This window comes from Cenococcum geophilum, assembly GCF_001692895.1.
Source record: "Cenococcum geophilum 1.58 unplaced genomic scaffold K441scaffold_66, whole genome shotgun sequence".
Taxonomy (NCBI): domain Eukaryota; kingdom Fungi; phylum Ascomycota; class Dothideomycetes; order Gloniales; family Gloniaceae; genus Cenococcum; species Cenococcum geophilum.
In genome coordinates this window covers 694,529-717,599 of record NW_027137624.1, presented here as the reverse complement: position 1 = coordinate 717,599, position 23,071 = coordinate 694,529, and the positions used below count along the sequence as shown (strand labels likewise).

The 23,071-nt window shown below is 47.9% G+C and overlaps 9 protein-coding genes across 9 annotated transcripts; 7 read left to right on the top strand and 2 right to left on the bottom strand.

Annotated features, from left to right (window-relative positions):
- Positions 1 to 938: 938 nt before the first annotated feature.
- Positions 939 to 2,815, top strand: K441DRAFT_681764 (uncharacterized protein; the record flags this gene model as incomplete). Its single annotated transcript, XM_067651505.1, has 3 exons — positions 939 to 1,017; positions 1,080 to 2,138; positions 2,349 to 2,815. 3 exons carry the CDS (start codon positions 939 to 941, stop codon positions 2,813 to 2,815), a joined length of 1,605 nt encoding a protein of 534 aa, XP_067498053.1.
- Positions 2,816 to 6,239: 3,424 nt separating this feature from the next.
- K441DRAFT_646513 (MFS general substrate transporter) lies at positions 6,240 to 8,735 on the top strand. The gene is made up of 7 exons (XM_067646821.1): positions 6,240 to 6,583; positions 6,634 to 6,753; positions 6,806 to 7,040; positions 7,090 to 7,130; positions 7,177 to 7,613; positions 7,668 to 7,738; positions 7,791 to 8,735. The coding sequence occupies exons 1-7, from the start codon at positions 6,368 to 6,370 to the stop codon at positions 8,297 to 8,299; spliced, it is 1,629 nt and encodes a 542-aa protein (XP_067498052.1). The 5' UTR covers positions 6,240 to 6,367; the 3' UTR covers positions 8,300 to 8,735.
- Positions 8,406 to 10,151, bottom strand: K441DRAFT_309434 (uncharacterized protein). The gene is made up of 2 exons (XM_067641087.1): positions 9,054 to 10,151; positions 8,406 to 8,908 (listed from the first exon to the last, which is right to left on the bottom strand). The coding sequence occupies exons 1-2, from the start codon at positions 9,768 to 9,770 to the stop codon at positions 8,513 to 8,515; spliced, it is 1,113 nt and encodes a 370-aa protein (XP_067498051.1). The 5' UTR covers positions 9,771 to 10,151; the 3' UTR covers positions 8,406 to 8,512.
- A 382-nt stretch (positions 10,152 to 10,533) lies between these two features.
- Positions 10,534 to 11,961, bottom strand: K441DRAFT_587939 (uncharacterized protein; the record flags this gene model as incomplete). Its single annotated transcript, XM_067644692.1, has 5 exons — positions 10,534 to 10,901; positions 11,037 to 11,104; positions 11,161 to 11,546; positions 11,602 to 11,706; positions 11,818 to 11,961. The coding sequence occupies 5 exons, from the start codon at positions 11,959 to 11,961 to the stop codon at positions 10,534 to 10,536; spliced, it is 1,071 nt and encodes a 356-aa protein (XP_067498050.1).
- Positions 11,962 to 14,486: 2,525 nt separating this feature from the next.
- On the top strand, positions 14,487 to 14,865 carry K441DRAFT_587916 (NAD(P)-binding protein; the record flags this gene model as incomplete). Its single annotated transcript, XM_067644690.1, has 2 exons — positions 14,487 to 14,589; positions 14,696 to 14,865. Coding segments are annotated over 2 exons (273 nt in total), but the record flags the coding sequence as incomplete, so codon positions are not given.
- Positions 14,866 to 18,289: 3,424 nt separating this feature from the next.
- Positions 18,290 to 18,841, top strand: K441DRAFT_668949 (uncharacterized protein). The gene has a single exon (XM_067650078.1). It carries the CDS (start codon positions 18,331 to 18,333, stop codon positions 18,757 to 18,759), a length of 429 nt encoding a protein of 142 aa, XP_067498048.1. The 5' UTR covers positions 18,290 to 18,330; the 3' UTR covers positions 18,760 to 18,841.
- Positions 18,842 to 19,339: 498 nt separating this feature from the next.
- On the top strand, positions 19,340 to 20,143 carry K441DRAFT_587927 (NAD(P)-binding protein; the record flags this gene model as incomplete). Its single annotated transcript, XM_067644691.1, has 1 exon — positions 19,340 to 20,143. One exon carries the CDS (start codon positions 19,340 to 19,342, stop codon positions 20,141 to 20,143), a length of 804 nt encoding a protein of 267 aa, XP_067498047.1.
- A 276-nt stretch (positions 20,144 to 20,419) lies between these two features.
- On the top strand, positions 20,420 to 21,673 carry K441DRAFT_668947 (SH3-domain-containing protein). Its single transcript, XM_067650077.1, has 2 exons — positions 20,420 to 20,640; positions 20,704 to 21,673. The coding sequence occupies exons 1-2, from the start codon at positions 20,587 to 20,589 to the stop codon at positions 21,340 to 21,342; spliced, it is 693 nt and encodes a 230-aa protein (XP_067498046.1). The 5' UTR covers positions 20,420 to 20,586; the 3' UTR covers positions 21,343 to 21,673.
- A 509-nt stretch (positions 21,674 to 22,182) lies between these two features.
- On the top strand, positions 22,183 to 22,735 carry K441DRAFT_668946 (uncharacterized protein). Its single transcript, XM_067650076.1, has one exon. The coding sequence runs from the start codon at positions 22,282 to 22,284 to the stop codon at positions 22,504 to 22,506; it is 225 nt and encodes a 74-aa protein (XP_067498045.1). The 5' UTR covers positions 22,183 to 22,281; the 3' UTR covers positions 22,507 to 22,735.
- Positions 22,736 to 23,071: the final 336 nt, after the last annotated feature.

The window sequence follows — 23,071 nt, the reverse complement described above, 5'->3', positions numbered from 1 at the left end:
GCAACTGGTCTGTGCACTGAGGCTGATACGCCGCTATGCATCACTAGCCAATAAAGAAGTTCAACTAGATCTTTCAGACATATGCAACAGACTCCCAACTTCCCGACACAGCTGTGTGGCCTCCACTGGTAAGCCTAAAATCGAACTCACGGCCATGCTTGGGCCTTAATAAAATCCCACCAATAGCATTGTATGCGACCCCACCAGAAGAAAATTCAGTTCTCAGCCTACCGTTACTCACCTGATATGCATATCATGCACTTAATACTGGATAGAACACGGGTGTAAACGATTCAGCCAATTGAAGTACGTCATGCCATCTGTAAGCCACCAAAAGAGGATTTGGCACATGAAAAGCCCTCCTGCACACTAACTACGAGATGCGCGAAGCGTCTGCATTATGCGCAGACAATACAACCAATACGAAGAAACCAAGTCCAAGAGTTCGCAAAACCATTTAATTGGGTATTCAACTCTATCACTTCAAAATTTATGCTTAGCAATTCGACAGCTCTCTCCTAGAGTGTTCCCAATGAGGAAGCCCTTATCATGAAATGATCTTAACTATGCAGTCTACTCGTGTATTGTAATTTGAGCTTTGAGCCTGCTTGATACAATCGCAACTACGTCCTGAGAAATGCCTAAGTTACATATGGCTTTAGAAAGCAGGCAAACAGTGCGCTAAATCTCGCACATGTGATCGCGCCTTGCTGTAGGTAGCAACAAGGCTGAGGTGCTGATATAAGGCTGAGGTGCTGATATAAGGCTGGGGTGCTGATATGAAGCCTTGCGGTGCCCTTTTTGCCTCAGGCTCCCCGCAGACAATGAGGTTTGCTGGCACCAATCCATACCTCTAATTTACACATTCTAGGTATCTAGCTCGACTTCTTTTTGTGAACGTTGAATTAGAACATTCATGCCTTGCAGCACGACTAGCAATGGATCCTCTCTCCGTTGCGGGTGTCGCCCTAGGCGCGGTATCTCTAGCAATCCAAGTCTTCGATGGATGTGTCCAAGGTACGTAGGGAGTGACTTGGCCTTACCTTAGCAGTGCACTGACAATAATCTAATCAATCAAGGATTTAATTTCCTAGTGGCCGCAGTGAAGATGCCCGAGACGTGTGCGGCCCTACGCCTTCGGTTGATTATGGAGTATAACAATCTACTTGTGTGGGGAAAGGTTGCCGGATTGATCGAGAATGAGGAGGGCTCGAAAATCTCGTCGATCCTGGGGGCTGATCAGCTTGTTATGGCTTCTATACTGTCAGAGATCCGGTTCCTGCTCGAATCTTTTGCTGAGTTGAACGGACGGTACAAGGAGTTGAAACCTTATGGAAATAAAGAAGAACAAGATCAGGCTGGAAGTCATGCTGCCACTATAGATCTCGGAAAAGAAGTCTCTTCAATGACGCTGTTATATGAACGGACGAAGACGAAAAGGCCGCATCCATGGGATGTGACTAAATTTATTGCTGCCTCTAAAAAGCTCGGTGCGATGATGAAGCATCCAAATCGTATTGTATGGGCCGTGGTTGATGAAAGCAACTTTAAGACGCTTCTTAAACGCCTCCACGAGCTTGTCGCTCACTTGCATGGGTTGATGGGGGGTCATCAAATACAGACATTACTGGACACTACCAGGAAGACTTACTTGGAGATGGTGCAAGTGCGCAGTTCGGTGAGCGAGCTTAAGAGCCTCATGATTGCTGCTGTACTGCTCGGAAGCCAGGGTTACCAACAACGCAATGATCAAATCCTCAGAGAGCTGGCCAGGCTAAAGAATCTGAATGCTCCGCTCAGCCAGAATGGCGAAAACCCTGACAGCACATGCATAAAAGCTGAGCAGCTTAAGTACCTGCGTGAGAATTCCCTCCAGGCTTGGACCAAAGCCACATATGTTAAACCGGGTTGCTCTCCCAGGAGAGTCTGGATCGAGTGGAAACAGTATACCATGGAGCACGTTCAAGGTGATGATTCGCATGACCTGAAAATACATCCGAACACGTTGCGGTGGACGGCGGAGCTTGCAGCGCTGTTGGCATCTCCGAAACCAGACGATTTCTGCACACCCCATTGCTTTGGCTATTTCGACGATTCCACTTCAAGGCGATTTGGCTGGGTGTTTAAAATCCCTGGGAGTGCGACGGAGAATGCCGAGCCAAGATCCCTTCTATGGCTGTTCGCTAATATGCCTAGACCATCCTTAACAGACAGAATCGCCCTGGCGTCTAGAATTGTAGCATGCGTTTTGTACTTGCACGTAGTTAATTGGATACACAAAGCACTGCGTAGCGAGAACATCATATTTTTCCTTGGCTAAAACGAGTTTGAACTTGCGGCACCAATAGTGTCTGGTTTTGAGTACTCCCGCCCGGACAACGAGGGAACATCGGAGTGTTCGAAGCCAAAGCCTCAATGGGATCTCTACCGCTGGCCGGACATTCAAAGAGCGGAACCCCAGGAGAAAAATTCGCGTAAGACGTACGACATTTACAGCTTAGGCTTGATCCTGCTTGAGATTGCTAATTGGAAATCTCTCGGCGAGATAATGGGTTTTAGGGATGTGACCAAACTTCCCCTTAAAGAATCTCGCGGAATACGTTCCAAACTTCTTGATCCAGACTCGCCATACCTTGCTCAAGTTCTTGAGACAGTCGGCAAGAAGTATCACGCCGTTGTTAGGAGGTGCATTCAAGGCCATGAAGGGTTTGGGATTGAAGAGAATGACGACGAGAGGAGCGCTGAAACCGGGTTGAAACTACAAAGAGAGTACACCAAGGAAGTTGTCCATAAGTTGAAATCCATCGAGCTTTAAGTGAACTTGTCCAGGGGATAGGTTCTCAAGATATTAACAGTCTCGCTTCCACTTAGATATACTGGACAAGAGGGGCCGGTGAGCACTACAATGCTGCCTTAATTTAGCTCACTTACATGACCTGCAGAATATATTTCAAGTTATTTGATACAGCAGACTCATATCTCTTTCTTGTTGGACATTGACTATGATACGGCAAGAACGGAAGGCTATTCACTCTATCCTATGTCTAGCTGTTTGAATTCGTGACTTTTGATTTGAGGTAGGCTAAATTTTTTGATGTGCTCGGGACGCTTGTTTCGTTCCATACCCTAGCAACGCCACAACCACTCACTTAGCTCTCGTTTCAACATCCTGCTAAAACATTTTATTCAAAGAGGCTCTGACATCTGTCGTTTATGCGCAACTTATACACAGCACTAACCATCCGTGCAATGTTCATAGTATCTGTATTATCAGCTGGCACATACCCGGCACCCCCAGGCCATTCAATTCGCTCTCATATAATCGATCCGGATCACATTTATCGGCTGCAGGATATTGAACCATGACAGAAATAGTATTCCCTGTCAATTTTTCCCGGAGATAGATATTCATGCCGGAAATGGACAATTTGTACTCTGCTCGAGTATAAGACCAGCGCCGAATGTCTGTATGGGGTCCATTGCACCTTTCGATCGCCGGATAACCGGTCAATATTCTGTCCTTAGCGTCTTCTGCACTTGTATCGCAAATATCCCGATCTCTAAGATTTTTTTTTCTAAATTTTCTCACAATGAAATTATCGGTACTTCTACCTTTTGCGTTGGCTGTCACAGCATCGGCCCAGACGACGTCAGCATACACCGACTCCAAGTCTGCATCACATTCCAAGCTTACATGGATCCAACCTCTGGACTTTTAGCATAGCGCTCCCTGAGACGCCCACGTCCGACTTCATTGGCCTACTCGTAGGCAAAGGAAGTGGATGGGCCGGCGCATAGCTCGGCAGCGGCATGGTTGGTAAACTTCTCGTGGTCGCATGGCCGAATGGGAACCAACTAGTTTCCTCCTTCCGGAAAGCCGGACACGTAGTCGCACATCCATAATCCACTTACACTTCCATTAACATCCTACGCAGTAGCTACAGCAGCCCGCCCGAGCTCGCAGGCGCGTTCTCCATGACACCCATCGCGAAAGGCACCTACGTCAACTCGACACACTACTCCTACACCTTCTTGTGCGAGGGCTGCCTCTTGACAGACGGGACCACATTCGCGACGAACACCACTTCCGGTGTTCTTGGCTGCGCTCTCGACTGCCGCGCCGTCTGTGAAGTTGAGCCACTCAAGTACGCTAAACCGCCATACTTTGCAGGGCAGCTATGACCTTCAGGTGTCGGCGGCGGAGTCGAGCAACTATGCCCAGTGGGCCGCAATGGCAGCGTCGGCGTCGGCCTCCCCGCGCATATTTACTGCGTAAAGGTTAGAAGAGGCGATGGACGGTTCTGGTCCAGTGTAGTGGGCGTTTTTGACCCTATCAATTATCCGTTTCCGTTCCAGGAAATAATTAGAGGAATTATGGAGACATGCAGAAGCAATACAGAATAATGAGTCCGAGACAGTGAAATTCTGTCGACCGTCGAGGTCACTGTCAGTCACCTACCCCTTGACTCGGTCACCGACTTAGTCTACTACCCCTTTCTTATGTATATATAGAGGCTCTAGAGCCACATTCAATAGACAGAGTTCTCCTCAGTGACTTGTCCGTCCGACAATTCGCACCCGTATCTATCAAAGTATACTCCGCTCGAAGCCGATTTAGTCTCTTTATCCCCAATAGTCCCCGGTAGCTCCCAGACCACTTTCGATTCCCGCTTAGTTCTTATATTGCCGCCTGCAGGGTAACCCGCTGCTGTACCCGAATTCGTGTAACAAAGGGTGGGGCTTTCGGCCCCAAGATTTGCGACAAACCCTCTTCATCGCCGTCCTCACTCATCGTCATCTCCCACATATGCTGCTGATACCATTTTCTATCGAGCATCCCTTACCAGTATCTTTCGATGCCTTCTGTTGACGATCGAATCGGCATGGCGCAGATAGCGTCTAGAGCTAGCGGAAAGCCTCCGCCCCATTAATCATCTTCAAGCTAGGCCTCCGAAGGCTTACCTCAGCGAGCTCAGACGTGAATTTGATTGGAGCGGATGTTCCTTCGGCCGGTCAGCAAGCTGACTAACATCCACCAAAATCACGTCTGAGAGCGTTTGGCGAGTTTTGTTAAAATTATCAACAAAAATCTTAGTTTTGGCAATTTTATAAGGGGATTTCCTCCACCATATAATAAAATAAAGTTTTCAAAAGTTCATAAATAAATCTTAGGGGGCTACTTTATATACCAAAGGCCTTTAAATTGCATTATCCCCTCCCAAATTTGAGATTAATTTCGTTAAAGTGAAAATTCCTATTGTTAAAAGTATCAGCACTTTTAATTACTTTTATATATAGGCCTACGTAAAGGTATAAAAGGCCTAAAATCTCATAATTTATAAAGCCAGGTCTCCCGAGTAATTTAATATAATTTTTATTTTAAAAATGTTGTGGGGATTTTAATTAATTTTGTTGAAAATTATAAGGGGTGTTCGGTTGCACCTCCATATTGTAACCGAAATGGAGCTCAAATCTGAATATGAGGTGGGTGTTCGGTAAATCTGACGACTTTTAAATATGGAGCTCCTCCATATCGGTAAGCGCGTTAAATTTGCAAGCTATACTGCATACAGTAGTTGAAATGAGGTTCTTGGCACCATTTCAATATGGAGCCTCGAGCTCCCGTTCCATATTCCATATCAATATGGAGCTCCCACATACGCGCCAAAGTGACGACTTCTCGTGATATGGCGACTCCACACGCCTCAACCGTGATACTGCTGTCGCATTTACATGCCTTATATAATAATATTATTAATTTAACCTTCGTGATCGCGATAAGCTTATTTCTAAGGCGTCGCAGGCGTCGCGGGCATTGCTATAGCTCTACTACAGCTCCTATGGGAGGTGGGCAAAGGTGTAAAAAGCGTTGATCGCAGAGGGGGCGTCGGCTGAGGAGGCTCCATTACTACACCAAAGTAGGAAGTCGCGATAGAGGCCTGGTGGCAAAGAGGGGCTTATTCGAATTGCTCAGCGACGTTAATTATGCATTATGCGAAGTCAAATATGGAGCCTCATCTGGAGCCGTAACCGAACAGTCGACTCAATTATATTCAAATGGTAGCCGCCACTAATTACAAAACGGGTGACACTAAAAGACGCACGGATTGACAGATTATGAATATGGAGGCGATTTGCAACCGAACAGCCCCTAAGTTTTGCTTACAAAAAAAGCTTGTGCTTCCATATTTAGCGCGTCAGCGCAATCGATTTCTTAGTATGAGTCCACTGAGGTAATCCGAAGGCCGGTCCCGAACCCCCCTACTTTATCCTCATGGCGTAGTCACGGTAATCCACCCGGGGATAAATATTCTGGAGGCAGCGATTGCCCTAGTCGCCCTCTGCAGGATTAATTCAGCTTCAAGCCATGAGTTGGAAATGGACATTGAAGAGAAGAAATCTGTACGCTCCGCCAAGGTATTGGAAACCAGAAGCGGGTATCGTCCAGTCTCAGCACCCGCAGACGCCTGACGATGAGGAGAATGAGGCTGGGTTGGAGCAGGATGTGCCTCAAAGGCCAGCGTTTTCAAAAGCCAGACTCATTGCGCTTGTCATTACGGTGACAGGAGCAGCATTCCTCAACGCAAGTATGCCATCAACCCATAAACAGACAGAATGTTAAGAATTGTATAGACGCTCGGAGTACAAGCCGCTATCATCGTCCTCCCTACCATTGGCGAAGACCTCGACATACCAGATAGCCGCCAGCAATGGATCATCTCCGCCTACTCTCTAACCTTCGGATGCTTCCTCGTACGCGCTTACCTCAAAACTGTCTGCCAATTGCGGTTCTGATACTTTATAGTTGCTGTGGGGAAGACTGGCAGATGTATACGGGAAACGCTTTATATTCATATGGGGCTCTGCTTGGGTTACCGCAACCACAATTGTTATTCCGTTTGTGAACAACGAGATTGGTTTCGATGTTCTTAGAGGCCTTCAGGGACTCGGTGCGGCGGCGAATGTCCCAACAGCCATTGGCATTCTTGGGGTCACATTTGCTCCAGGCAAGGCAAAGAACTACGCATTTTCCTGCTATGGTGTGTTGACGTGGTAAATTTTCCATTCATAAGTTCTAACATGCTATAGGCGCTGGAGCTCCAATGGGATCCATTTTCGGTAACCTGCTGGTTAGTATAATTGAATATCATGCGTAGTTGTGCTTACATTCTCCAGGGTGGTGTCATTGGCGAATACGTTACCTGGAAATGGATCTTCTGGATACTTGCCATCCTTGCGGCGTCCGTTACAATCGCAGGTTACTTCATTATCCCAGTACCTCCAATCCAAAGTAGCTCGACAACCAACGTAAAGGCTGCTGTAGATTGGATTGGTGGAACGCTTATTACGATTGGCTTACTCGCCCTTATGTTTGCTCTAACTGAAGGCAACGTGGTAGGTTGGAACACGCCATGGGTTCCAGTACTCATTGTCATCTCCATTGTGCTTATAGCACTCTTCGTCCTGTGGCAGTGGTATCTGGAGAACAAGACCACTCGGAGGCCTTTGATGAAAGTGTCGATATGGAACAACATGAAATTTTCTGCTGCTATGATAACCATGACGTTATTTTTTGCCTCTTTCAATAATTACCTTGTCTTTGCTACATACTTGTAAGCCCTATCCCTAGCTGTTGCTCTTCAAGTCTCTAATAAGATAAACTACAGTTATCAAGATTATCTCGGCCTCAGCATTATACAAACGACGCTTCGATTTATTCCAACGGGCGTGTGTGGGAGTAAGTCCTCTACATACCTCTTAACATTCCTACCTGGCTAACCAACTTGCAGCTCTCGTCACTTTCGTAACCGCTAACATTCTCAGCCGTGTCCGTGGCAATTATATTCTAATGTTTGGTACTACTTGTGTCGGCCTTGCCTCTCTTCTTTTCGCTGTCCCTATTCCGCCGCATACGACGTATTGGGCCTACGGCTTCCCTGCCATGTGTCTAGCCGCATTTGGCGCAGACACCCTTTATTCATCCCTAACGCTCTTTACGGCTCACTCCCTCCCTCAAGAAGACCAGGCACTCGGTGGTGCCTTAATCAACGGCGTCGGCCAGGTCGGTCGTGCCATTGGGCTTGCAATCGGCACTGTCGTGGAGACTGCTGTCATCGCTCGTAAAAAGGGCACAGCGGTGTCGAGCGTTGGAAATGGCGAGGCTATCAATATTGGTGATGCCTCACTATTGTCGGGATTACGAGCCGCTGAATGGTTCAATTTCAGCTTCGCAATTACAGCTTTCACAGTCGTGTTGTTTGCATTTAGAGGCGTGGGGAAACTTGGTGGAAATCACTGAATAGATCATATACCCATGCTTATTCTGTATAACAAAATAGTTTTCATTCCCATTCCACGCAATTATTCCAAACCACCGGAAATCTATATAAATGCCCAGATATCCATGCTATGCTAATCACACTCCCAGGGGCAGTGTCGCAGACAGAAAACTCCAATCCAGGATCCCAGAACCAACCCCTCTATTCCAAGGCTCCCAGAGTTCTCCAACAACCTAAGCAGGCAGTGGCACCGCGGCCGCATACTCGACCAAGTAGTCCTTCCAGGGCCTAACCGGAAGGGCTACTGCCCAGCCCCCACCTCCCAACGCCACCACTGCGCCCTCCTCCCTCTCCTTCCCCACCTTCTCTTCCTCCTTCTCTTCCTCCTTCTCTTCCTCCTTCTCCTCCACCTCCGCCCTCCCCGCCCCCCGCAACCACGCCGCGACCACGTCCACGACGAACAGGGAGCGCACGTGCTGCCTGTTCGCGCGGAGATGGAGCATGAGCACCGTCCCCGTGCGGTACACCTCGCGGCGCGGCGTCTTGGGACACCAGTCGTCGGCGGCGTCCCAGGCGCGCATGCAGCCGAGGAGGCGCTGCTTGCGGTTCTCCAAGAAGTGGGTTGGGGGCTGTGTCGAGTGCAAAGCATCAGCATACAGCGCACCACAGTCCCAAACAACGCGAAGGAAAACAGTGCGGAAATGGACAGGTCAGGAAGTCGAGGGCGGAGGGAAGTGGTGGGATGAGGGGGGTGCAGGTGTAAAGGGGCCTTACGCCAACCCAGCCGGCGGCCAGCCCCACGGCGCCCCAGGCCCAGTCCCGCAGCGTGACGCCCCTCGCGACCTCGATCTGCCGCAGCATCGCCCAGCTCAACTCTCTCAGCTCGGCGAAGGGCTGCAGGTCTGCGCTCGTGATGCGCCGTCCGGAGTGCTCGGCGTGGTTGATCGCGGCGTCGGCGGCGGCGTAGCTGTGTGCGCGCCGGTCTGCCAGTGGCGCCACCTGCCAGTACCCCGGGTGCGTCGTCCGCGTGAAGCTGCCTTTGCTGCTGTGGAAGCGGCCGATGGCGCGGAGCAGCGCGTTGATGCGGTGGTAGAGGTACCAGTACCGCGTGATGGACGGTGTGAGGGACGAGAGCAAGAGGGGCGGGGTGAAGTCGGGGGGCGGCAGGCTGACTGCGGTTCTGATGTCGTGAGAGCTGGGAACGCCGGTGGCGTCGGTCATGTATTCTTGCAGCATGTGGCTGGTGACTAAGCTGTAGATTGAGGATGACTGCAATGCTTCGGGCAGGAAGTAGTCTTCGATGGTCTCGACGGGTGAAGTGAAGAGTTCTGGTGCTTCGTCTTGGTCGTCTTGTAGGACACGCGTTGGGGATGGAGTATTGAAGTAGTCTTCTAGTACGGTTTCTTGTGGCAGATTTCTGCGCTCTGACGCTTCGAATGATTCATCGTCTATCGTGGAACGGAACAAGGATGAAGTATTGCTACTGTCCATTGCTGCTTCAGTTCTGCGTGTAGATAAACCATGTATAGATGAAGCATCATGTTGGTGAGTCTAAGAGTGGCGATGAATGAGAGCAGAAGGCGATAAGAGAATGGAAATGAGACGCGTAGAGTTGTTGTGAACCGCTGAGGTGAATAAGGAGTGGGCCAATCAAATAGTTGATAATAGACAATAGGAGTTTGGGCTAGAACGTCCCAGGGGCCAGAATGAGTGATTAATAGTGTGAAGAATTAGCAGTGAATGCTCCCTGTTCTGAGCTTGATTGCTATTGGGCCTTTCAGTATCTGATTTTGCTTGTGATGTGACGCTCTGATATCCGCAGGCGTGGTGTCCGAGATCTGAGCGTAGATTTTGAGTTGATCAAGCAATAATATTCCAAGAATCCAATAGAAAGCGATTCGCGGTTGTTGCAAACAGTAGCACTGTCCAGTGTACGACTTGAAAGGGCTCGATCACTGATGTGGCGTTGGTGTTGGCTTCTGCAGTAGGCTTGTAGCTTGCCGTTCTCGATGAGTTGTTCAGACTGCTGGAGCTGTGATGAAAACTCCAAGAATCCAATCGACGAGCTGATCTGTTCGAAAATCGTACCGGGAGAAGATAGGCGGCTTGAAGGAAGAAAGGGGTATCCATGAACTTGGTGGAGGAAAGTGAATCTACCATTCGAAGGCAGAACAGAGTACCGAATTTGATACATTTTGCAGCATCGTCATATACACATACGGTGAAGATTCTGTATTTGTCCATAATTAATCACCTACACTCCTCCGCTTACTTCTGCCGAGTACTCGAACACCACCTCTTTATTGATACCCTTTCCAACCATTCTTTCCTCACTACTCGATCGGTCTCGCCGACTCCTGTGCGGTCCTGTCGCCGTTGTGACCGTCCAAGCGTTGTCCGGGCGCAATTCTTCCGGGCCGTAGCCGCGATGGTAGCTGAATCGACTTTGGCGTTTCTGGGCCTTGCAGGAACGTTGCAGTGGCATCGAAGCAGGTGGTGAAGAGCTTAGCCCTGTTCTCCACCGGATGACCTGGAGTAGCGGTCGCAAGGTCACAGCGCAACCGGCAATGATACCAATTCCCGGCTCCACAGTTGACCAGATAGAAACATTGACGGTGGTCCCTATTGAACATAAACGTTTAGGAGGCAGGAAGCGAAGGAAGCACAGAAACACGAAACCCAAAAAGGATAAACCGGAGATACTCAGGAAGCACACGTTCCCAGGATAGGAATCCAGGAGTAAAGAGGAGAACTTACACAAAAAATCAGATGTCTCATCTAAACCGTGAACAGAAGGAATACGAATAATGGTCGCAGTACTCCCGCTGCACCAGGAAGTCAGTTCAAGCACCACCCCGATCGAGAAATGACCTTAGCTTACATCGCCGCAAACGCGAGAATCCCCGCTACCATAAACTTCGCCTTCCGGGGCATATTCAAATCCCACACAATGAAGATTGGCAGTGTTCCAAAGGTCCAATCGGCGAATGCCGTAATTGCCGATGCAGCGTACGTCGTACGAGTAATAATCTTTGGGTTGATACATTTCGGAGAACCTGGGGACACCGTCCAGAACTGGGAGATAGGACTACACTGGAAGAGTATGAGGAAGAAATAGCTGGTTCCAAAGATGAGCGTTCCAAGTATCAGCAGGCGGATGATCCAAATGTGGGCTTTCTTTAAAGCTACGCGGAGAAGGAAGATGCCAAGTGCGATTTTCAGCATACAGTTGCTGAGGACGTAAAACAGCTCTGCGAGATACCAGAACTAGGGGACGGTCAATATTATGGGGATGCGTGCTGGGGGGTGTGGAGAAACGAACTCGAAGGGCTTTCTCGGCATTTTGGGGCTCGAGGTCCCAGATGTGTCGACCTGCGCCATACACAACTCCTCCAAGTTGACAGGACAAAAAGGCTGTGAACAGAATCTATTCAGGCGAATAGTTAGTGGCCTGAGCTGGGACAGACTTTCCTTAAGATATAATGCAGCACGAAAAGAGCACGAGTGCATAATAAATCGGAACGTAAAGTAAACTTACCACAGTTACAACCATTGCCCAGTCGTCCATGCCGAAGGATTTAAGCATTCCCGCTCGAACATACACTCGAAGACCCATTGTCACCCATGACAGAACAAGAAATAAAATAGCAACTGCAAGAATCTCATGACCTCTATCCTCCATTGAAACGAATTTTGGTAAAACAAATGAGAAAAAAAAGAGGCAGAATCATCTATCAGATCCTGGAAGGATTATTGAGTCTTTCAAGCTCTCCAAGACACCAGAGAGCCATAGGAAAAACAGAGGGGAAAGGAGAAAAGAGGGGCAGTCCAAGAAAGTAAATCGTAAAGCATACAGTAAAGAGCCATAGACCTCGGCCAGAGCAGTCATAGCCCATACAAGACGTTGCTCGTATTACACCATCCTGGCGCATTCGGTTGAAAGCGCGTGTTGATCTGGTGATCAAACGGCAGAGTTTATACCTCTTGAGTAATATGCACGACCATTTTAACGTAATTTTACTATTTTTTAGGTATAAATCTACGCATTTTGATTAGCGCTACTAGTAGGATCGCACGGATCTACAAGGCGGTGACGCCAAATCTGAAAATCAAATCCGAGAGAAAGTCGTGTATCCCCTGCGAAAGTTGCACCATGCGCAGAACACTAAAACACCAGAATTGAAAGTACGCGTATATTCTACATAGATTTAATTAACATATATTAGCTTCGTATTTCGCATAGCCTATACGAGCTTCGGTTTCTCCCCCCAGTGTGCACGCGCGGTACACACCTAATCTCGCTACATGTGCAGCTAAATTAGTATGCAGAGCAAGCAGGAAGCGGTGGAGTACGTAGCCAAGTCTTGCCCACCAAGGCAACGAGATGCGCCATCAATTCTTCCCCCGTGCCACTAAAATGGCGCGTGGCGCCCCTTGAATCATGGAGTTTCGACTACATGAGTCGTTGCTTCGGGCACTTGGGCTGTGACAGAAGAAAGCGATAGTAACACCATGCCAACGGCTTGGACCCCATGGGGTAAAGACGATCGAGGAGTTCTTCCGCTTCACACAGAGCCCATCGCCCATCGCCCATATGAACGCGAACCACCTGCCTATACACTATGCCAGCCGACTCTTTGGCAAGACAGCCATCATAACAGGATCTTCCTCAGGTCTAGATCGTGCAATTGCTCACGTATATGCCCAGGACGGGGCACAGATTCGTTGCGTCGATCTGTACCCTTCTCCTACTATGGGCAAAGCCGACCCCTTTCACAACCGCATCGCAACCGGCACTCCAAGGAGGCGTTCTTAAGATGGAAATATGCCGTGCCTAATGAGGATAGAAGTTGGATTATCAATGCAGCAAGTGTACAAGGCATGGTTGGATATTTTAGGACCCGTATGTGCCCAATCCATATCGCTTGCACACGCATTTTTTGTTGCTCAATCTATTTGCTTGGATTTTAATTTTAGTGCGCGTTCGGTTGCAGCTCCAGATTGAATCTGGAGGCTTCGGAACCGAGTTGATCTGGCGACTTTCCGATCTGGAACTCCACCAGATCGGCAACCGCACGCTTTACCGTATATACATAGTAGTTGAACTTGAGCTCTTGGCGTCAGATCAATCTGGAGCTTTTTTTTTTCAGATCAATCGTCAAATCGAATCTGGAGCTCTGCTCGTGCTCCCGTCCGATTGACCACTACGCCCACCGCCCTTACCAACTACAGTACTACTGCAGCAGCTGCAGGCCCTATCCCTTCCGCTGGTGGTGTCCTACGAGAGGCGGACCATGCGTGAACACCAGAATCAAAAGTACGCGTATGGTCATGGAGCCTTGATCCTGTTGATTCTATTGGCCAGCTCCTATCGATAACGGTAGGACGAAATACTATGGTATCAGGCATAAGTAATGTACATTGTCAGTGCGTTGCAGGGGTTCCTTGCGGAGCATTTTGCACCAATAAGAAAGCCGGTTTATATAGAAATCATGAACCTTGTTAATTTTCCTCCTTTTTTATTTGCCGCAAAAGTGTATTAAAAACAAGCCACATGCCGCCCAACCCCCCTGCAACGCACTAACAATGTACATTACTTATGCCTGATACCATAGTACACCAATGGAAGGGATGATCCTTACTATCGCCGTTCGGATCCAACCACATTGATATATAGTGGAGGACGTCGTGGATGACACAGTTGCTCTACGGCCCACAGAGGCTCTGATGAACTGAATGATATTGGAATAAATAAATAAATCTATCGAATCTAACTATGAGGAATATAGGCCCTAATATAGGCCTATATCTACGGATACCGAAGTAGTTGCTGCGGAGACCGAATAAAGGGCATCTGCTTATGTAAGCAGGAAACGCGTATAGACGCATATGGAGGACTCTTCCAGAACCATCGTCAGGCTCTACAATTTGACGAGGTGCGTTTTGGCAGAGGATTGATCAATGTGGGCAGAAGACGTCGCTAATTTTGAGCCTTATCTGAAGCCTTTTAAAACGACCAACCGAACAGTCGGCTTCATTTCAGATTGAGCACGACTACCAGATTAAGCGCCACTAATTATCTACTAATTGACGCCGGTGAAAGCACGGATCAACGTCAAATTGAGAGGCTCCAGACTGCAACCGAACACGCCCTTCATCTACGAATTCTGCGTCCAACATACTATGGCCAATTGATGCTAATTTATTCCTTCCTATTGTGCATTAAAAGGAGCCGTTGTCATGCTAATACGGCATATTGCCCTTGATTATGGTCCTGACCGCATTCACTGCAACGCCCTTTGCCCAGGCTGTAAGTTAAACGGTCGTTTGTCCCACTGGTATTTCTAGGAACCATCCCGTTGTCCGCAATTCTGATGACTTCTACTCTTCATCCTTCCCTGACGGAGCTCGCGCAGCCCTTAAGACGGCCATGACGCAAAATCTTCAAAGCGACCCAGCAGCACTGCGAACCATCAACGCTGCGCATCCATTTGGTAGAATAGGTGAGCCTGAGGACGTCGCTAGGGTGGCTGTGTTTTTCGCAGGCGATGATGCACGGGTCACTGGCGGGTTTCTATGCCAGTAAAGAATAAACTTTTAGATCTTTCTTCGTTAGACATTTTCGCCAACAATTTGAATGGACTGCAATGTCATCACCCCAAAATGCTATTTCATAATTCAAACAATGTGCTACCTCTTCCGATAATGTATTCCAAATTAGCCTCTAAATAATAACTTCCCGTGCTAAATCTCATCCTGTGTTTTTCACTGCTTGTGTTGCTAACACTGCATTCCACATACAAAAACCGCCTTTCCATTACATACCAAATATCCCTAGATAGTTATAACTGCCTACACTCCGACCCCCTCTTCTCATTCGCCCATCAAAGTATCATACCGGTTGATTCGAAACAGTTTAAGCTGGCGACTAGGGTATCTTCACACAGAATTCACAAAAGAAATCACCGTTACGGCCCCCCAAAGCGCTAATCTTGAACTAGTACACCCCCGCCTCAGCCCTTCATACCTTCCCAAATAAATATCTCCTAGCCATAAAATTCTCTTGCCGGGCCAGTCAACAGCTTCTCCAGGAGCTCAGGATGAAAGTCCGAGCTGCCTCGGATCGTCAACGTTTCTAAGCACGGCGGCAAGCTCTCAGATACATGACAAAGTGGAGGATCAGCCAGGTTCTCTTCCTGTTCTTCTTCCTCGCTATCGTCTGTTCCTTCTCATTCGTTGTCTCTGTCTCGTCCTAGCTTGAAATGGTACCTTCCCGTGAAAGCATTTCTGCTCGACATCAACGACCTTCAGCTTCGAAAACTCGTGTGGCGGACCTAGCGAGACATCTCCTTCTCCAAAATCCTCGTCTAGTCCAATATTTTTGCCTAGCCGGTCCCACATGCCTGCTCCAAGGTACATGGTGAGGCTTTCGAGCGTATCTTTATGCAGAGTGAGCCAGAGGTATACGAGATTCGGAAAGATATAGGATTTCGGGCTCTGGCACTGGACGTAGCGGAAGTGTTTCGGCGTCGCGCACAAGCCAATTGGAGTTGTAATTACGCCGGTGCTGAAGCAGCAGTCCGTGAGATCCAGTGTCGTGATGGTAGAGGCACGAAGCGGACAGGTCCATTCGAACAGTCGGCTCGCGTTCTCCATCCGTCCCTCGTGGCAATATCTTATTTTGCAAATGCGTAGGGACGGCAGATGGAAGAAATTCGAAACGTGCTGAAATATTTCCCAGATCTATATCTTCGTACGCGGAGTTTTGTATAACGTATTCTAATCGGATTCCGCGAAGCCCCCAGAGTGACCCGTAGGCCACGCTGAAGGCTGCTCTCCCATTCGCTTAACGAAGTTCCAGGTCGCTTTGTTTTTGTCGACCTGAATCAGGTTGTCTTGTCACCCTGACTCAGTTACCTACAGGCTTGTTACTCAATCAATTCAATTCAATTGAGGCCTTGAATTGATTGAATTGAAAGCTTTGTAAGCAGAAGGTTCGGTTGATTGAATTGATTGATTCAATATTGAAACGATTGCAATTAATTGCAACTACGTAGTAGTTAGTAATTATCACGAGTCTCGGCATAGTGTTGATGCAGGGGGGCCTACCTGGCGGCGCCCGAATCGCTTTCTACCGTCGTTTCCGTCGCTCCTGCCGTTAATATAGGTCTATCGCGAGTCTTGGCATAGTGTTGAGTTACTATCCTGTTGTGTACCCCCTGTTCATAGTGGTAATAGAATTGATATTGTTGGTGGGCAAATCTAGTTATAAAACTTTTCTTACCTGCCAAGATCCCGGCGATAATGTGATAGTGTAAACAACGAGTAATGCTCGGGTAACCCTTTTTTGGTAAGGGGGTCTAAGAACAATAAGGTTTAAAGCATTATTATGTTATGTTCAGCATATTTCTATATAATATTAAAAGATTCAATATTTATCAATCAATTCAATTCAACTAGAACCTCTATATTGATTGAGTTGCTAAGCTAGCGAGCTCTCAGTTGATTGAATTGATTGAGTCTTGGCATTCAATTCAATTCAATATTGAAACTTGGGTGATTGAATAACAAGCCTGGTTACCTACCCCTTTGACTCAATCACCTACCCTCTTGACTCGCTCACCTACCCCCTGTTTCTGTTACCACCCCCCTCCCCCCTTTCCCTTCCTATTGCCTACACCTTCCTCATGTATATACAGGCCCGAGAGCCGCATTCAATAGACAGGGTCATCATTCTTGATCTTCCGATTGACAGTTTTCGACCTGGTCGAGTATCATGTCGAGCTGTTTGAGCCCGGGGAGGTTAGCGAGAAGGAGATATACCGTGGCGTCTGCTCTACTATTGGCGATAGCTTGTTTCCAGCGAAGTCTAAACGGGATATCCTGATCATCGTCGTCGAACTCCAATGCTTTTCCGGCTCGAAGAAACAGCAGAATATCTCCAGGTGACAACTTCTCAGCTAATCTATCCTGACGTCATCCCAAGCGAACGTTCTTGACGAGACACCGAGGGTTCGGCTTCTTGAGGATGGTCCTGGCGAATCGTTGCAGGTTTTGGTGGTCCACTAGACCACTGGGGCCTTCCTTTGCTGGATTTGTATACGAATTGTATAACGGCCTGAAACTGAGGCTGTGAAACCACCTGCAAATAGAAGAAATGCTCAATAGAGCCTGGAGATCATCAATTTCCCACAAAATGAGCTCAGCTACTTCATTCGGGAGCGTGGATATGGTTGCCATTAGGGATGAGGTGTATCGTTTCCTTGAGGATGATATTGAAAAGGTTATAGCAGGCAGCTCTTGGTGCGTAGGATTACTATGTGATGATCTCGATGGGAACCGCAATATCTAGATTTTAAACCCCGGTGAAGTGAATTAGGATTTGAGAACTTAGCATCACAGCTTCAATAAGCATATTTTAAAGTCTTCGGAGGCATATGTGAAGTGAGTTTTATCTGGGGACTACCTAGTAAGCTGATCTTCAAGCTCTTCTCCTCTAGAGCAAACCTGGCGCATATACTCAGAACGGGACATGCAAGTAGTATCCCTTAACCCGTCGAAATTGGTCCTCATGTTATCGATAAGAGCCCACCAATCGGATTAGCTGAATTTAATGCCCGGTGTTCGCGCACAGACCACTTCCTCTGAGAAACAGGTTAAGGGATAGCGTATTATACATTTTAGCCCAATTCAAGTACAAAAGAGCAGTCAGCCTCAATTTTACGGTCACTAGCGTTGTACACAAAGTTCCGATTATTAAAAGGAGCTGAGACGATTACTTTTGTTGGAAATTGTCATTTTATATTATCTTCATTCGAAACTGAGGATGCTTGGCGCGATACTTATCCCTTAGCACGGCAATTCGCGTCCAACGGTTATCGATAAGAACTGGCCAATAGAATCAATAGGATCAAGGCTCCGTGACCATACGCGAACTTTTAATTCTGGTGTTCGCGCACAGACCACCTACTCGTTGGACGCTGCCGTGCTAAGGGATACATCTTGGCTCGCGTGCCTGAGCACTACTGACTTTTTTTTGGATCCACGCAAAATGTCGAAAGCAGACGTTTTCATGAGCATCAAGCCTGAACATATGGAAAACATTGTCCTAGGTACCAAAAACCACGAATACCGCAAATACCTGCTTCCCGCTTCCGTTGAACGCATCTGGTTCTACACCTCCTCGCCAGCACAAGAGCTTCGCTACATTGCCGCTGTGAGCAACGGGAAGGTACCCGGCAAGGTACCCGAAGACGGGGGGTTAGGGAACAAAGAGTTTAACGAAGGCAAGGAGAGATCTACGTATGGCTATGAGATTTTACAGCTGTGGGAACTGGAGGAGCAGATGTCGTTGGAGGTGCTGAAAAGGGATGGGTATCTGAGGGGCCCTCCGCAAAAGTACAATTGGGTTTCTCAGGAACTGTTAAACGACGTCAAATTGGACGAGCAAAAGCTTGTCTTTACGAAGAAGTCTGTGTAAGCTATCGAGGCCTTGGTAGAGGATGCTTGGGCCATCCGGCTTTCGAGATGGACAAGCCTGCCGCAACGGCTCGGCCAACTCAAACCAATCATCTTTCTCGGTGTGGTGCTTTGTGCGGTTCCTGGAAGCTGCCAAGGGACTGAAATATTTTAGGTGGATGCTGAGAGTGAATAGTCCCTGGGGCTGTGCAATATTTGCCATTTACCGTTCGGGTGATCAAACCTACCCCGCAGTGTCGTCATGCACTCATTTCATACATATAGACAGATCCTCGTGTTAGCCAACTTCATAGATATTTTTGGGTAATTCTGCCTTGTGTCCGCCCCACCGTATCTCGCGTTCAAATGCGACCCGAAGGATGATAACCCGACAAAAGAGGTCAAGTCCCTTCACCTCGCTCAATCACTTCCCCTTTCCACAGGTATATCAATAACATTCTACTTCACTGGAAAGTGACTGACTCAGGCTCAACCAATTCTCCTGAATTTTATAAATATCATTTACTAGTCTTACTAGCAACCTTACTTCGTTCTACTGCATAGTGAACTCGCAAACCTTTGTACTTCACCCTTTCAAATTTATGTCGTCGTTCAACTACAACAAGATACTTGTCATAGGCGCCACATCAGGCATTGGCCAAGCATATGCGGAGAAATTCATACAGGATGGTAAGAAGGTCGTCGTTGTTGGCCGTAGAAAGGAAAATCTGGATGCCTTCGTGCAGAAGCATGGGAAAGATAAAGCTGATGCAGTTGAATTCGACATCACTTTTCTAAATCAAATCCCTAAGTTTGCCCTCGATATTACTACAGCACACCCGGACCTTGACTGCGTGCTCTTGAACTCCGGCATCCAACGTGCGTTCGACTTCTCCAAGCCAGAGACAATCGATCTGTCCGTTATCAACACCGAATTGTTGACGAATTACACTTCATTCATCCACCTAACCGCCGCCTTCCTTCCACACCTCCAAAAACAGCAGAGCGAAACTAGCCTTATCTATACCTCTTCCGGCCTCGCCTTAGTCCCAGTTGCACGAGTTCTAAATTACTGCGCTTCTAAAGCAGCTCTCCATTCTTTTGTCTTGTGCCTTCGGGAGCAACTGAAGGATGGAGCAGGCAATGTCAAAGTCATCGAGATCTTCCCTCCAGCGGTTCAAACGGAACTCCATGATGAGAAACATCAGCCCGATATCAAAGATGGTGGAAAAATAGGCATGCCGTTGGACGATTTCATCGAACAATCTTGGGCTGGGTTGGTGAACGGCGATGACCAGATAGCCGTTGGAATGGCAGAGACGGCTTTCAATGGATTTGAAAATTTGAGGCAGGGCATCTTTCATAAGATAAATAATATGATCAAAGGCGTGGCGAAGCGCGATTAGATGCTGTGCTTCGAGTAAATAGGCATCAGTGGCGGCGCCAGAGGATTCGCTGCCACCGTAACCCCCTTTCTAGACGAAGAGTTGGATTCAGCGAGAGTTTTCAGGTTTTCGAAAACAATAATAACTATTCTAGTTCTTTGTGCACGTAGTCTAACAAAAACAGTTCATCTTATTCTAGCTAGATCTGCAGTGATTTAAGATTACCATGTGACGCAGAATGCGGGAGATCGTTTGCACAGCCTCGAAAGAAGGCGAATACCTCCACCAGGGATACATCTCATCGGCTCACCACCCACACCCGGTTTCCCCTGAGATACTCCACTGTCTACCCTATAAATCCCGAGTCCTCATCCTTTCGTTTTATTATCCTTGTATTAAAAGACCGATTTTCCTGTGCGAGTTGACAAACCTAAGCAACTCCAAGCCTCAACATTACCAATATAATGGAAGCGTTCAGCACGGCAATGGCCAACCGGTCTTTGCGCGCAATTCGGACCGTAAGGACTCTTGAGTTTTCAATCGTATTCGATCGTCAATGGTACTGATGCGCTACTCCACAGGAGCTTGAATTTCTCCTAGACGCCGATATAATAAGCAGCCAACAGTTCAATACGATTCTCGGCCAGCTTCCCCAGCAAAACTCTCTGCAAACCCCTCCTCCCTCTACGCAAGAAGCTCCCGTATCTTCTATGGCGAGCATGCAAATCAAAGAAACAGAGCCCGAGAAGAAAGTCGGATACTACGCCGAAGCTACAAACCCACCGCCACCAGCCTACCCTTCCGTGCCAGCCGCCCCCCCTGCTCTTGCACAAGCGTCCGCCCTATACCAATACAATGCTCAAGACGCCGGAGACCTTTCTCTGATGCCGGGCGACCGCGTCGCAATAACGGAATACATGAACGCTGAGTGGTGGAAGGGCCGCAACGAGCGAACAGGACAAGAAGGCATCTTCCCGCGTAGCTACGTAAAGGTCTCCGAGGAGAAAGGTCCTACGGTTCCAGCGGCTGCGGATCAACCTCAACCAAGTAACTACGGCAACATGCCGCTGGATGTGGCTAACGGCGTTGGAAGCGGTCCGGGCAAGGAGCCTGGTAAGGGCCAGGATATGGGCAAGAAGTTTGGCAAGAAGTTGGGTAATGCCGCCATCTTTGGCGCTGGCGCGACGATTGGTGGCAATATCGTAAATAGCATCTTCTGATTGGTCTTTTTGGGACGAACGGTATGAGCACTCGGGTTGGATTTTGATGCATCGGGAACGGATGGATGGCGTTGGAGAGTTCTCTGTTTCTTTTTTTCAAGTTCCAAATGGGTCATTCTTTCTACTTTCATTGAAATTTTCAAGAGTCTACGTGCATTCATCTCTCGTCTGTGGTTTTCGAATTTATCTAATTTCGTGGCTGTCACGCACTGGAATAAAAGGACCATTTCTTAGTTTCCACGGAAACGGATGTCCTCAAACCTAAGTTACATATCGTGCAAGCAATTCACTGGTTAAGAATTGATTATAGTTCGTCGTCAAGAAAGCGAACAGAAATGCATTGCAGCGGCAAGGAGCATGTTGCAAGTGATCCTGAGCGATTGCTAACATTGGCCTCTATCAAGCACAACTAATTGAATGGTTTTTATAAGGTAGCTTGGTGTCTATTGATTAAACTTGGAGAATGTTGCATATCTCCAGATCTGCCGAAATATACAAGGGTCGACGCAAGCCGTGGTGTGAAAGGTGAGGTCCACGGAATTATATTGTGGCTTCTACTTTGTGAGTACTTGAATCAAAACCTCGCTTTTTTAATGCTTGAAGACATGAGCTAACCATTTTCCTGCCGCATAGATGGCCGTCTATGCTGTTGATGCCCTTGGCCCTTATCCCGAAACCGCGACAAACCTCCTCTTGGTCATGCTCTTCTCCAACCTCGCAGGTCGCTTTATATTTGACTGTATCTCCGAAAGCATTGGGCCCGTGAGCACGATGATTCCTTGCGCCCTTTTTGTGGGGGTAATTCTCTTCATCTAGATATCGGCTGCGACCCTCAGTGTACTCTACACCGTTGCCTGCATTTACGACCTCTTCGCGTCAGGACCCCAGATTTTGTTTGCTCCAATAACTCATAGCTTATATGGAACCGGAGGGTCGTGCATGGGCGTCCGTATGGGACTGGTATTGACTTTTATTGGAGCTGCGATGTTAATTGGGTCACCAATCCAAGGCTGGCTTATGTCTATTGGGGGTAATTTGACTGTCCACAATCCAACGCCATTTTACTGGGCGCAAGTGTTCGCGGGATCCGCAGTGATGTCAGGATCTGCCTGTTTCGTGTTGGGAAGACTTATGCTGGTGGATTTCAGAGGAGTGTGGATTTGAGTATTGGATTTGCAGATTTGTGCTAGCTTTGCTAGTGACAACAAGATGCTCTAAGCCCGTCTACGGAGGAGAGTATGTCAAATTGTCGCGTAGTTATTTTTGGGTTTTGCTACTTGAAAACTCGCTGCGCGGTATGATATGCTGCTGTGGAATCGAGAACTGGTTTTATACTGTTTTACGGTGTTATGGTTTATTCAATCACATAGTGATCAATCCAGAAGAAGTGGACTAGGAAAGCTCTAACGTATGTGGTAGCGTTATGAAGGTAACCTTGGGTATCGTAGGTCCGGGTTAGGCTTGGCATAACTTCGTGTTACGCACGAACCCCCAAGGTCCGCGACATATCGTCCACATATCACCCCCTTAGGTAGTGGCCCCTACTTTTTGGAAGCGTTTTTAAGGCCTAGGTTAGTACTGGTTAGTATAGAGGGCCTTAGCGCGCCTTCGACCTCACTATCGCCTTAATAATCTATTTTCCAACCCTCTTCTATTCTTATGCCCGCGCTAGCTGTTACGGACCTTATATTGGCAGTAGTCGCACTACTAAGAAGAGACATAAACGGGT